The 15,244-nt window shown below is 42.0% G+C and overlaps 1 protein-coding gene across 2 annotated transcripts in view; it reads right to left on the bottom strand.

Moving 5' to 3' along the window:
- CARNS1 (carnosine synthase 1) overlaps window positions 1-6,394 on the bottom strand; it is a 211,244-nt gene extending 204,850 nt beyond the window's left edge. For both annotated transcript variants that reach the window (XR_008933361.1, XM_056850944.1), the window contains exons 1-3: window positions 6,390-6,394; window positions 5,133-5,385; window positions 4,120-4,209 (exon numbers count right to left, since the gene is read on the bottom strand). Coding sequence is in view for 1 of the 2 variants with exons in the window: in XM_056850944.1 (XP_056706922.1) it covers window positions 4,120-4,209; window positions 5,133-5,385; window positions 6,390-6,392 (346 nt within the window). In the remaining variant the exon portion in view is untranslated. The remainder of the gene's footprint in view (window positions 1-4,119; window positions 4,210-5,132; window positions 5,386-6,389) is intronic.
- Between the last annotated feature and the right edge of the window lie 8,850 nt (window positions 6,395-15,244).

The following is a 15,244-nucleotide window of genomic DNA, read 5'->3' as shown; positions in this document are numbered from 1 at the left end:
CGTGTATTTTAATAGCTGGGTTTCCCTGCAATAAATGCGGCCCAGTCGCTTCTGGCAATAGCTGCCTCTGTGATCATTACAAAGTAACTTGGTCACTTTGTCATTCAAACTGCAGCACTGTTTGTCTCTAAATTCTACCATATAGTGCAAATTGGCTTTCACAGTCTTCTGCATTGGCAGAAGAGATACCAGATTGTGAATAAACTATTCCACGTGTTATGGGAAGTAGATGGGTGGAGGATTGTGCCTTGGTCCAGGATGTGTGGGGGGGGGGGAGAGGGAGAGAGAGCGCTGACCTTCTGGTTCATTCCAGCCCTGTGCTTCTATATGCACTGTAGCCAGAGGGAAATCTGAGCAGCTCAGCTGCCAGAAGAGCTCTGGTTACCACCAGCTCTGTCTCAGTCTCTGAGAAGAGACAGGAGGAACGTCAGGAATATAGAACAACAGCTGCGCAAAAGTGTCTGTGGGAAGCATGCATGGTTGGGTATCTTGGTCTAGACAGAATTGCAGCGAGAGAGAATGTACTGACAAATTTCAGGCACCAAGAAGTGGTTTTTTTATAATGTACTTTCCAGTACAGAAAAAGAAACCCAAAACTATTATCTTGTTAAGTCTATAAATGACGGAACCAATCCAGTTTCCATTAGTCATGACCAAGCACCATTCAGCTGGTCTGGGGCCAAAGAGCACATATGTCAATAAGGCTGACAGTGCAACAGCTTTTGGGGATCCATCCAATCACTTGATTTTGTATAGGAATCGTGATGCTAAATTTCCATCCTCCAGTGAAGCTGCCTATAGAGCTTTTTACACATGGGGAAAAACTGCAAAATTAAGAGCCCTCCACATATTACAAATGATTGTTTGTATAGCCTCACTTGCTCTTTGTTGTCCAACTGGGCATAAACCATATTTGGCAACCGAGAAATAATTCCAGATGTATAAATGTATGTGCACATGATGCCAAGGTTTAAATATTAGTTCCTGGCCTCAGGAAGGTCTATGAGAGCCTATGCAGTTTGCCTGGGGTAAGCTGCAAGATTTGCACTGGATCCCATAGCTGTTTCTGCAACAAGGGACATAGTAGGCTCTGCAAGGAAGAGCCCTCATATTTCTTTTGTCACCTCTGATGAAGCCAATTTTGCAGATTTCTGAAATAGACACATCTGCAAAACACTCACCACTGGCAAACAGGTAATAATGTACTCACCACATCTCTTTCAAACTACTTTCAGTGCTCTGAAGAAAGGATTGTCTCCAAGATCATGTGTTATATTTTCTTTGCCTTTTAGACTTGCTTCGTATAGCACCTTTTTGACTCATTTATGCACACATATGCATTCTAAATCAAACCATGATTCGAATGAAAAGGTTCTAAAGACCTATGAAATCTGTTGCCCTTTAGGCTAGATTATGATGTCTTTTGAACTATGCCTATTAAAGGTTAATGATATGATGATATGATATGCTAGATGATGTTTGGAGTTCACATTTGGAACAACTGATTGGTTGAGATATCTTGAACCCCCAGTTCTAATATGCCTAACAATGTACAAGGGCACTCGTGGAATATCCTTCTTTAAAAGTGTGTAGTAAACAAATTGATAGAACCTAAAGAGTTAACAAGCACATCCCTCCCAAGTCACTGGCTGCAACAGAAGGATAAATTGTCAATTTCAAGAGCCTTCAACTGGCATGTAGGTAAACGAAAGTAATCCCATAAAACAGGAGTTCTTGAAGATGATTCTGAAGTAAAATAAAAGAATTAGCAGACAATGGCTGAGATGTAACTCCTTAGCTAATTTGGAATAGTAATTAAGACACCTCCACACCAGCCATTTCGCTATTATTTACTATGGAGAGTTCAGAAGATGCTGCTGCCAAACCATTGTAGTCCAGTATTTTCTGTGCTGTCCTCCTGTCTGTTTTGCAGACCTGGTTTTTAACAATATTTTTGGCTTTGGAGACAACTACGGTGCTCGCTTGTCAAATGTAGACAGTTTGTGGATGGACATGGCAGGAACATCAGTCAGGCTGGTGAAAAGATTGGTAGCACACCACCATATCCTGGCTGCACTGCCAGCGCTGTCCTGCAGCACAGTCCCTTCCCTCATTTTTAAAGAATACGGAAGTGCAAAGAAGAAATCTGATCAGGAAATTACTCAAATCAAATCACACCTTTATTTGGCATAAAACAAAATTACTCCTTAAATGGTCTATTACACTAAGGTGCTATTTACACAGCCCAACTAGTGCACTTTCGAATCACTTTCAATGCACTTTGTAGGTGGATTTTACTGTGTGAACTGGCAAAATCCACTTGCAAACGATCGTTAAGGTGCAGTGAAAGTGGATCGAAAGTGCATTATTTGGGCTGTGTAAATAGTACATAAGTATGAGTGTACAAATAAAATGAACAAGCATACATTTTATTATTATTTTTTTGTTGCACATGTGGAATTTTTTAAATTATTACTTTCAGTTCCACAGATGTACAGAAGTGAAATACTGTGATTGACAGATTATTCTTTTTTTAAGGAAAGCAGAAAGAATAACTGTAAATTATTAATTAAAGGTTCCGTGCAAGTATAATCAGTAGCTGGGAAGAAGTGCAATGAATGGCACTTACACCTGAGTAAACATTCTTAGGAGCTCACTGCGTGGGAAAAGGGCACGGTAAGGGTTTAACTAGGATATTATACTAGGTTCAGGTTGCTTCAACATAAGGAAAATTTCCTGTTTTGCTCTTGTTGCTGCCACAAATCCCTTTGCCTTTGCAGTGGCAACAGAACCTCCTTACAGAGATTTTTATCTGCACTTTACCCTCCAGCCTGTCACACCCTGCCCCTGCAAGCCCCCAGTGAGCTTTGAGCTGGGGTTTTTTAAATTTCAGTTGTAGAAATTGTGATATAGTGTTTTAACATGATAGCAATCTGTCTACTGCTGATATATTTTTTAAAAATAGCAAAAAGCTCACAGAGGTTGGGGGTGGGCAGGGGGTGCCAGATATGGGAGGGGATGTGTAGTACTCAGCACCTTCCTGTCCATACTTCCCTCAAACCTGCTTTTGGTACCATCTTTTAGGAATTATCATCACAAAGCAAGTTTGGGGAAAACCCACGTAAGAGCCAAGGAAAACCCAGAAAGTTGGCAAAAGCACAAATTAAAACTGCAGGGGTTTGGGGGAAAGGAACATGGAGAAAAAGCTCCATGCAGAAGCAACCAAAGTGCAGTGCAGAACCACAGCTTTAGTTTTGCTTCTGCTAACTGTGGAAGAACAATCCTTCAGCAGTGTAAATGACCCTCATGTGAAAGTAGACTGATGTATGTACAAGTTGCAAAGCTTCTGTTCTACAAATAAGGAGCAGGTTAAAACTTTAAGAGAATGCAAGAGAATTCAAATGGAAATTCTGATAGCCCAGGAATTCAGCTTCTGCCTCTCAGAGTGTTTTCCTCAACAGGCCGCTTATCTGCCCTTGTTTGAACAAGAAACAAATCAACCAGCCCTCTTTTCTTGAATAAAATATATGCAAGTGAAATGCCATTCACAATAGCATATGCACACCACAAAAATGTACTCAGCAGTGTAATTTTTGGATGTCGATCAAAGTGGGCAGGCACTTTAAGATTTGGATTTGGGACAGCTACAGTTCTCTCAGAACTCTCTCAGCCCACAGAGAGGCAGGCAATGGCAAACCACCTATGTAGATCTCTTGCCTTGAAAACCCTATGGGGTTGCCATAAGTCGACACACACGCACACTTGTCATACTTCTAGAAGTTTTACAAACTGCTCTGGGGAAGGAAAAGACTCTCCACTCCTTTCTAAAATAAAGCAGCAAGCTGGCTACTTTTTCCTGCCTTGCCCTCTTGGTCTGTGTATAGGAAAACACGGCTTGGCTGCCATAATAAGGGAGGGAGGAAGCAACTTTAGTAGCCTATTATTGGCAAATACTCCTGCATGTGGGCATTTTAATGTCGTAGTCCTCTCAAGTAAGGTGGGGCATAATGAGACTTCTCAGCTCTAGCTAACTGATGAGACTGAGCTCATCACCCAAGTAAGCAAAAGCAAGGGGACTTGGCCTAAGCCTTTCAGCCATGACTGCAGGGTGGAACTCACCAGGACACTGGTTGCCACCTTCCAGAAGCACAGACAGGTATGACGTGGGGGAGCCTAAAATACAGATGGTTATGTCTGATGGTCCAAATCCTGAAAAACATACAGATATAATCAGTGGCATGTTCCTTATACTGAAGTTTGGGTTGTTAATGTCCCTGTTCGGCAGTTTCACTTTCTGGGATTTGAACATACTGTAATTGATTCTGCCTTCTTAGCCACATCTCATTTCCCAGAATAATACTATTGTTGGATTCAGCTGAACAGGTGAGCTAAAGTGGTGAAGCCCCAAAGGGGGATTTCCCTGGCATGGTTTCAATGCTCGGGTGCATCACACAGGGTGAAATCACCACCCCCCATCTCTTAGGTTTCCTTGGAAAGGTGAGAGTAAACCCAGAGGGGAAGTTGCATCAGAAAATTCACACTAAGTCACTTTGCAGTGGCTTCAGTCACTGCCTCAGCTGATTCCATGAATCCATCCTACATATTATATTTCTCAATATTCTTGTTTAAGCCCTAGATCAAATTTCATGCTAAACTCCACATCTCCAGTTCTTAATGCTTTGTTCTGAAAATAACAGAAAAAGGTCATGGCCCTGCTATGCCCTTCCATAGAATACTACTGTTATCATCTTTGGCTAAATAATCCCATTCTGTCTATCCAAATCTCCAAAGACTGGTTAAGAAGGGTTTCAGAAGTCTCTCTCTAACAGGCTGACCGTTGCACAAAGCCTTATACGAGAGAGACATCATCATAACCAGACACAAAGAAGAATGTAACAGGTGACCAGAAACATTTCATGTCAAAGCAACAATTCCAAAAATTCCAGCTGTTTGGGCTACGTAGACTTTCTTAAGGGAATACCTTGAAAAAAAATTATTATATACAACTAATCATTTAAAATATAAATTAATAACCACTAGGTAAAATAAAATCACAACACTAATAACGCTCATTATTCCAGCCAGGTGCTGAAAAGAAGCTGTATGTGAGCTACCAGAGTCCTCTAGCTCACCTGTTCGGGGCTCCTTGGTGAGGTCAACGGTCTCTGGTAGCCCCTCCTGCTGCAAGGTACACTGCAACAGGTCATAGTAGTAGGCAGTCCAGGCCCGTGCCTGCGCATCCTCAGGGCAGATCTTGCAATCCAGGGGCACATCTCGGCGCCAGGCACAGCGCAGAGGGCTCAGGGGTGGTAGAAACCCTTGTTCTGCCCAGTCCAGTTCCTTGGGTGTTGGGGGAGGCTCTGTGTGGATCTGGTCCAGAGACAGCTATAGGCAGAGAAAGGCAGGGGAGTGGGAAGTGCGCCCAGAGAAGGAGAAAGAACTTAGCTTCAGTGAAGATCTCACTGGAGTATTGGAGAAAGGGCAATTCTCAGTTAAGTGGACACTGGAAGTTTAAAGGAAAAGAATCCAATTGCCTGTGCATGTTGGGGGAGAGAGTTGACCTGTAATTCCATTAAGGACAAAGGAGGCTAGGAACCCACTGAAATATTCTCAGGGTGAAGCAGATGAGAACACCTGATTCTGTTGTAGTTTGGCCTGCACTCCTCATAAGAACCAGACAGAAGTATTCCTCTATTATCTGACGGGATAGAGCGGGCCATTATGAGGACACCAGGATGATCAACCGACAAAGCGTCCAGGAACTGATGCAGAGGATAGCAAAGGCCCGTTGTGCAGGACAGGAGGCAAAAGTGATTGTCGCATTGATACTTTCAAGAACGCCATCACCCAACAGGAAAAGAGAGAAGCACTGGAAGAATTTATAGGGCCCAGGGCAAGGTAGAGAAAAGTATTTCTGGCAGATTAATACAATGCCAAATGCCTGTGTATCATGGGAGACTGGGAGGCAAAGGAAGGAGCAGAAGTTGAGAACACCACTAATCAGCTGACATTTTAGCCTATTGCTGTGCAGGCCCAGTGCAACTTCTTGCGACTTTTCAGCACATGAGTGGCTATTTGGTATACATAAGAACTTGGTGGTTACCTAGTCAACAGAAGACAGCAGAGGAGTGGTACCTGGAGACAGGTGTCTTACATCATCTACAGCATTGCTGAATCACCATTGCAAACATCCTGTCTCCTACCTTAAAAGTCTCTTAAGGTAATTTATTTTATGCTAAACCCTCTAGGAATCTCAGAGGGGATTAATAAATACAGCAAATTGATATAAGTTGCTCTAAGCAAGAGACAGAAGTAGGATATATGTTCTGTAAAAGAAGGGAGACATACAAGGCAGGAGAAGAAGAAAGCCAAAGAAGGGACAGACTCACCATCATTCAGGTTGAAGACGCTGCAAGAGAAGAAAAAAGATATGTGACTTTTTTGTGCAAGTTGTGACCTAGACTGTCATCTCACCTCCAACCTGAGACTCCTGGATGAATACACCACTTAATTGTGCAGATGATATACTTTATTGTATGAGGCTGGAGACATAGGGTCAATGAAAAACTACAGGGTAGCCACTGTGTTTGACCTGTTGCCCTCTGAGCAAAGGGTTATCTGGATTGACAGGTCATCTCAAGATCATGCTTAATTATTCCACATGGAAATAATGTATAACAAAACTTTACCCTAACAACAATCAACCTATCACCTGTTCTTTAGTGCCTTTCCAGGCTGCACCCATGGCAACCTCACCCAAGTTATGCAACTGGAAGTGACATTGCAAAAACAGGATTTGTGAAGGTGTGTCAAGTGATGGGTTGGGGGTAAGTTTTTTAGAGCAATAATAGAAAGGCATACCAGGGCTTTAATCCCTTTACAGTCAAGGATGGAACAGCAAGGGGAGTAAGAAAATACTTGTGGCTGGTCTGTGCCTGGGGCCCTGTGCTGGCCTTTGGGTGTGTTTTGGTGCCAAGCAAGCGCCCTGTTTTGTGTATTCAGGCTGCACTGTTTGCTGAGAAGTTCCCTGAAAATCAACAAACTGTGAAACATCCAGTTATTCAAGAAGATTAGGTTAAAAAAATGAGGTTTGGAATTAAATTCACATGCTTACCCATTCACCCCCATTCTCAGTCTACTACTGCTGGCTCAGATGGTTCACAAAAGTCCCCTATTTCTTTGCTCTGTCATTTGGTTTCCCTGTCCCACTAGATCACAGTTACCCTTTGCCTTGAGGGATTTCTAGAGAAATGTCATTGAGAAAAGGCAGAGATGTAAACGCCCAAAAGCAAAGCCCTGACATTCTAGAACCTTTGAAAGAGCTGGAGACGATATGCAGAACCACCATGGCAGACAACAGGCACACCCATACATCATCATCTCTGCCCATGGATTTTTCAGGCTTGTGTTATCTTTGACCAGAGATGACATCAGGACAAAAGAAATGAGCATCAACACCATGTGCTGGCCCCATCACACCAATGTCAACACTTTAGGGGAAAAAAAAAACTCATGGTGTCTCCAACCTAAGAGCTTACAGACTGACTCCTAGCTTTTCCTCTTATCAATCATTTGGTAATGAACTAGAGACGCTTCAGTTGTGATCATGCCATAGAACATGGACTTCACGCGGATATGCAAAATGTGGAGGCTTTGGCAAAATCCAGAGGATGTGTTTTTTAAATCAAGAAGTTTCTAACTCCATCCTCGCAGATAAATATCTAGGGGGTAAGTGTTTAGTTTCTACTATTTACAAAATACAAGAGGGATCTGGTGAAATTTCACTAGTCAGGGAATGGCACTATTTCACACAGCACAGGGTCCTGCAGCTGTCTGTGGCTTTACATTCTTTATCCATCTCCCTACATACCTGCCTCTCAAAAGGTTCCATACATTCCAATCCTCCTTTCCTATCCAGGGACAAAGATGGGAACAAAATGAAAATTCTACCAAATCTTCACCCTAAATCTAAACTCAAATTATTCAACCCAAATAAAATGTAAATTTAATGAATTCATGCAAATTACTCTACTATACATCAGTGGCAGAATTTGGATTGGTTTATTATAGGACTGCAGACTCTATCCTTCCTTCCTGAAATGATGCTATCCTTCAAAATACCGCTATCGTGTGCAGTCATCCAGTTATTTTCCTGGAGCTGACACAGTCCTCTCAACCTTTACACCAGCTTAGATATGGAACTGGGCACAACCTGGAGTTGGTATATTCAATATGTTTGCGTTTAATATTGCATAGAAGGAAAAATTATTGTTAAGTGCTGCTTCTCTTCCTGCCACATCGTTGGGATGGGAAATGTGCCTTTGCCAAAAGTTCTTATAAATGCATACTGTAAGGTTGCCAACAGCCCTGGATAAAAATGTTGGCTCGCTTTAAGAATGGTATAATGTGGGGAAGGGGCCTGTTGAAGCTTTTCATGGAAAACAACATTCCATGAAACCTTTTTTTTTTAAGGACAGGACATTTTTTTCTCCAGGCAGTTGGCAACCCTAATAAACACTAACCACAAGAAAAGTACAAGAGCCCTTACTGAGTCTGGCATTCCCGCACCTCTCTTTAAAATGAGAGACAATTAAAATATGATTTACCATTTGTTGCACAGAATTGAGAAGATTTTCCCCAGCAATTATCTCTGCCTTAGAGATAATTAAATAATTATATCTTTAATTTTTAAAAGCATATTCTGCATATATTCTGCATTTTGTTCCTACACAATAATTCAACAGCAGGTCTAGCCCATCTAATTCTGAGAAGAATCCAAGTGTAGGGGTTATGGTTTTTGCTGAGGGCTTGTGGGTCAGAAATCCAGCTTCAAATCGCTGGTTGTGAGGTGGCATGGGGCAAGTCACTCTCTCAGCCTCTCTCACAGGCTTGTTGTGTGGCTAAAACTTAATTCCAAGTTAAGCAACAATATTCCTTAAATCAGGGGTTGAGCATCTAGGCATTTTAGGTATTTTGAGAAAGAGTAGTGGGTACCACCACAAAATGGCTGTTATGATGGAAGGGTGGCATGCAAGAGCAGCTATCTGTTTTCAATTTCCAAAGAAAGAGGAGGTATATATGAGTGTATACTTTTATGTGAGCCATCAAAAGCTATGTCATGTTCTGTGTGTATTTTGTGTGTTCTCTGTGTGTATATGGATGTAGTCTTCCAGTGTGTGTCTTAGTATTCTCTATCTGTAAGTGTTCTGTCCCAGTTGGAAGCAGTAAAGATACCTGTTATTGAAGCTACCAAAGTCTCCTGGGTGCTGGCTATTGAGCAGGACTGAAGGGTGATCTGATAGGTAAGCTTACCCCACCCACCACTCCACAGAGAACATTACAGTTTGTTTCCTGCCCGGTCACAGGAACAGGTTGCCAACAGAGATGCTGGATTACCTGGACAGTTCAGTTCCCAAGCTCTCTGCAAGTTGCAATCAGGATAGTCAAGTGTTCAACAAACATTTTCTTTGTATTCAGACAGTTTGCATATGCTTCCAATTGAAGTTGATTTCATGTGTGTGAATTATACTGTGTGTGTGTGTGCAGGGGGGGTTGTTATTGCTTCCTCTCCTGCCACAGACATTTCCTCCTTCCTCTTGCTGGCCACATAAAACATTTACATTTCATGTGAAGTGTCTCTCTTTCTCTCTGTTCCTTATGGCTGTCTGACATGACAGCCAAATGAACTGTCCATGTTGGGAATAATTTGAGCATAAACACCCTTGTATTGCATTGCCATGGCTATCCCTAAAGCCATTTCTACTCACATTTTTCTGTAACTCTGTTAGGGATAGGCTTTCTGTGGACAGGAACCTTTCCTTTGCGGGGAGGTGCTATTTCCCAGAGGTGCAAACCTCCATGGCTAAGAAAGCCTTGGTCAATCTCATTTCAGGTCATTAGACTTGCAACAATACTCCTCCAAACTAATATACTAACAATGCAATCCTTAGCAGAGTTTTACCCTTCTAAGCTCAGTGGATTTAGACGGGCATAACTCTGTTTGGTGGCACTGTAACAGGGCTCATCCTGTGTAGTGGAAATGAAATTGACTACGGCTTTCAGTTACATAGAAAGCCTTGGTTAATTTCATGTTCAATACAGTGAGTTGACCTAAAATCCATAAACATAACTGTTTAGTCATTGTTATGAGGATAATCTTTCAGCACCTGATCCCTAGAAAAGGAGGAGGAAGGATGTTGCTTGCTGATAGCAAGTTACACTCCAATGTGCCGTACGACAGAAGAATACTGGAGAGCAGGTTTCCGGCATTCCTGGAAAGCAAGGCTCAAGCGATGAGTCCTGATTCCAAGGCATATACTGGCTATAGAATCCTGCCCTCCATATTCTTCTGCTGCTTGGCACATAGCAGTTTAACATAAATAAGGAAAGTGAAACATGTGAGGCTGACCCACCCATTTAAGGCAATATGGTAACTCAAATAAACTTACTTCTGTTTCTTTGTGATAAGAGTTGCATTAACCAGACTTGTCCAAAATGACCCAAAATGTCCCAAGGGAACCATATTTTTACTAGTTTCATGGAGGCCACAGATCCTCATTCCCTTTTTTGGGCCTCCTTAAGTAATATGAGAGGCACTGGAGGTGTGAGCTGAAACAGCAAGCAGAAGAGAAATGCCTGCTGGCTCTCAGCCCACCGTACTTTCCCACTAGCTGGCAAAGTATCATTTTCTCTCTATACCCCATCTATTATTGGTTGGTTCTCCAGTATTATGAGGACAAGTTCTCCAGTATTATGAGGACAAGTACAGCAATAATGTTACAAACATCCATAGATTTTTTTTACCAATAAAAATAACATCAGAGGCAATGAATCTCAGGACCAATGATGGATCTTACCCATCTATAAGCATAGATGGGGGGGGCAAGCCTGCTCACAGTTAGGCAGCAGGACTGTATACAAGATTACAACCTACCTTGGATGTGGTTATATCTCTGCCCTTGTTACACATTCCCTATTTGACCTGTTGTACAGGTGGACCGGTACTTTGCAATTCAATGAGTAGTAAACATTATCACCTGCTATGGGAAGGAAAGTGACCTTTAATGTTTTCTTCAGCAAATGTGCATACAAAGTGTCTTACAGTTCATCACTTTTGAGAGTAATTAGTTTTGTAGATTTAGACATCAGAAACAACATTAATTTCAACATTATATTCTGATTCAGTTCAGGAAAACTATGCACAACTTTGATACAAACTGGAAGGAAGTGTTTTCACATTGCTTTTTCAGTAGTTCTGTCGCAAGGAAAAGGCTCTATAGGGCAGCAAGTCTTTTAAGCCCCGAGTCTTCACATGTTACTAACCTCATCTTGGATGATGTTTTGTGAAGGCCTATGGCCACATACAAATAAATTTCTCACTACTAGCCTCACCAATTAATCCATTATCAAATTCTAATTGGTGATTTAAGCATTAGTTGATTAATCTCACTCATTATTGAAGGGGGAAGCCTTGCTATTTAGGACTCTGATTTGTCAAAATCTTGATTTAGTAAAGCTAGGGTAGAATGAGGAGCCCCATGGCACAGAGTGGTAAACTGCAATACTGCAGTCCAAGCTCTGCTCACAACCTGTTTGATCCCGATGGAAGTTGGTTTCAGGTAGCCGGCTCAAGGTTGACTCAGCTTTCCATCCTTCCGAGGTCGGTCAAATGAGTACCCAGCTTGCTGGGGGTAAAGGGAAGAGGACTGGGGAAGGCACTGGCCAAGCACGTTGTAAACAAAGTCTGCCTAGTAAATGTTGGGATGTGATGTCATCCCATGGGTCAGGAATGACCCAGTGCTTGCACAGGGGACCTTTACTTTAGGGTAGAATGTGCTAATTGAGTTATTAGTATAATTAATCAGTTCCTTGACTGCTGCTTTTTTAAAAATAGAACATTTTAAGTAAGATTGTAATTTGAATTATGAAAGGGATACTGATTGCCAATGGCATTATTGTAAGCAATATATACATGCTGAGGTTAATACATGATTTTGCTTCTAGTGTTTTATCAAAGAAACTGCTACCTGCTACAAAAGTTTCTAACAACTGCCTGCATTGAATCAGCAAAGGATTGGTTTTAATTGGCTTCAGAATAATCCCTGGAAACTAGAGAGTTAATTATGAGAGTGTCTGTACATAGCTGAGATGAATGCAGGGGGCTGGTATGGCTGGTTTCATTTTTCTGAGAAAGAAATCTCTCCTTCAAGAGTTTTTGGGGGAAACCCTCACTGCATTTATACAAGCATTGTGTGGCTGCTTTGGGGGTTCAAGATTTACCACCAGAAGTGAACATAAGACCATAAGTGCTCTGAATATTTCACATTGCCAAGGCAAAAGAGTTTGATGTTAAAACCCCATTTATTTCCAATGGCACTAGTTGGAGTAGTCCCAAGAATCCCAGTATTAAAATGAATAAAGCAGGCCATTCCACAATTAAGAATAACTTGCTTCTGAGCAGACATCATTGCATATCTTTCCAAATAACTTGCCTCTGAGCAGACATCATTGCATATCCTTCCAAATAAAGTATCCAGGCAAACTCCTGCTCCTAGCAAAGGACAGTATTTGAATATATATGTGCTGCTGTTGTGTCAGTGCAATGAATGAGTTAAGGGGGTAGACGTCATAGTGTTCTTCAGTAAGGCATATTGATAGGGATGAGTTACCAACTGTAATGGGAATAGAGTTGCCAATCTTTTAACGGCTCCCGCTTCTGTGATTTTATTAAAAGCATGCTCTGTAGACATTATCGCTTGCTTATCTCTGCATTGTGATTTTTGCATTTCAAACTGCTGGTAAGAGTCTGTGAGCGATGAGGCCAGCTTCCTTTGTCAATTGGCAACTCTAAATGGGGGAGAAAAATTATAGTGATGCCATAAATGTATTTCACTAAGGGAAATTGGTACTTTTAGCCTCAAGGTAAATATAAAATTAATACTTGAAGTCAAGTGCCCTACAAAATAACCAGCATGCAGATCACTCACTACAGTGCAAAAAAAGTTTCCATTAGAAGTTAGTAGATGTTATTCCTATTTCATTATAATGAAACGCTAATTCACAAACTGTTGTTTGAAGATCTGAGATTGCGTAATTTGTTTATGTAACTTGGTGGCTGGCTGCATGTATGTCACATCTGCAAAGCAATGGAAACAAAGAGTCTGCTTGAAGAGTAATGAATTCCAAGTAAAAACTGGATAAAGAACTAGAGGCTGAAAGGGCAAAACACCTGGCTTCACAAAGGGGCCTCCTTTCATTGTGCAGCTTGAGCCTGTGTGTATTTTTATTCACAAGTAAATCTCACTGAGTTCAAGGGGGTCAACTACCAAGCACATGTGACTGAAATTTTAGCACAGTTATCAAAGGAAGAAGTTTTGTATGCGGCCTAAACTGTGGGAGCAGGAATTGGTCTGAGACCCTGTACTTGAAAAAGAATGCTTACTTTCAGCTGCTTCTGTTCAAACCCCTCTGAATACCAGACAGGCCAGGCAGCTGAAGAATGACAATCTGTGATGCCAAGATCCGCAAGAGGAGTTGGGACACAAATTGTAAAAGGTGCAGAGAGGCCGTCTGATGACTAGGAGGTGAGAGCCCTACAAATTTGCAGGTGAGTGCTCATGATAAGTTTGCATGATAGCCTTGAAGCATACCACAGAAATTACTAAACCATCACTTTTTAATTAGCTTCCCTGCCTATGTCTTGCTCAATGTGGACAGCCCACAGTTTAGTGGTAGAATATTTACATGCGTCAAGACCTATTGTATTTTTCCATGTATGGTTTTTTCTTTTAAAAAATCGGTCCAAAATTGGGGGCTGTCTTATACATGGAAGCCCGGCCCGAAGATGTTGCTGCTGACCCCACCCGTCAGCTGTCGGGCAGGGCAGCGATCTGTTTGAATGCTGGACGCCAGCCAGCCAGGGCCACCGGCCTCTTGCTCACTCTTCCCCGCCTGTGACGAGAGCGAACAAGAGGCGTTCAAACCGGTCGCCGCCCCACCCTGCCCGACAATAGGGGTCGTCTTATACATGGGGGCATCTTATACATGGAAAAATACGGTAGGTTTAATCTCCAACATCTCCACTTACAACTCTCTTAGATATGCTTGAGGGCCAAACTAGAGTAAGGATATCCCTCATCCAAATGTCCTGTTTTATACAGACTCACAGCCACACGGGTCTAATTTGATTGTGGAAGTGGTGCTGGGATAGGAGGCATCGTACCAGTATTCACCTCACCAATGTTAGCTGGAGAGGGGAACAATTTAGATCAGGGAAGCAGCACAGGAGGAAAGAGTTAAACAACCCTTCCCAGTGCTGTTTCATATATCATATTAGCAGCAGCACTTTGATCAGGGATCTTTCACAACCCACCAAATTTAGTCCTCAGATCCGAGAGTTGCTGCTAATCCAAATACGTCCATCCATTGGTTGAGACAGACCAGTGTCTGATATGCATAATGCAAACTCATATGCTCAACATGCCACGAATGTCTAGCATACACACAAGAAGCTGCCTAGTATTGTCTACTCTGACTGGCAGCAGCAATCCAGGATCTGCAAAGGGTCTCTGTCAACATCTGCTACCAGAGATCCTTTAACTAGGGATGCCAGGATTAGAGTCTGGAACTTTCTTGCAGACAAAGCCCGGTCACCTAGAGGCAATCATCACTCTTACAAGCAAGGGCTGATGGCTATCTGCAATCACTGTGTCATCAACTTGCTCCAATGTTTGAGCGCTTTATCTAAGATGGTAACAGGAAATGACTGATTTACCTTGTTGGATAATTATGGTGATGGATGATGTTAGCCAGTGATAAGTGATGAAGATTCACTCTGACCTAGTATTTATCAAAGGAAAAAACCCTAAAATTCATTGCCATAATGTGAAAGATATTGTTCATTCCAGCTGCACCTAGAAGGAAATTTACACTTCAAGCCTGTATCTATTTCTCCCCCATCCTCCATTTCCAGACTGGAAGCCTATTACTCAAAGTGTGCCTTCCTTCACTGTTGTTGTTCTGAGGGTAGATGAATATCACCCCCAAAAAGGTATATACTACTTCAAGACTTCACTTGACATACTGTTTACAGTACAGGAACCACGCTGCTGCAATTCCTGTGCTGTGAAAATAAAAACATCAACTATTTCCTCCACTGAGGTGACAGAATTTTGTGCCACTTTAGTCTTCAGATGTGTGGGAGAGATTTTGCAATGCTGTCCTAAAAAGCTTCCTGCATGTAGTC

Source organism: Euleptes europaea, chromosome 6 (genome assembly GCF_029931775.1).
Source record: "Euleptes europaea isolate rEulEur1 chromosome 6, rEulEur1.hap1, whole genome shotgun sequence".
Classification (NCBI taxonomy): Eukaryota; Metazoa; Chordata; class Lepidosauria; order Squamata; family Sphaerodactylidae; genus Euleptes; species Euleptes europaea.
Note: the sequence above shows the minus strand (reverse complement) of the source record. Positions and strands in the feature narration are given on the sequence as shown.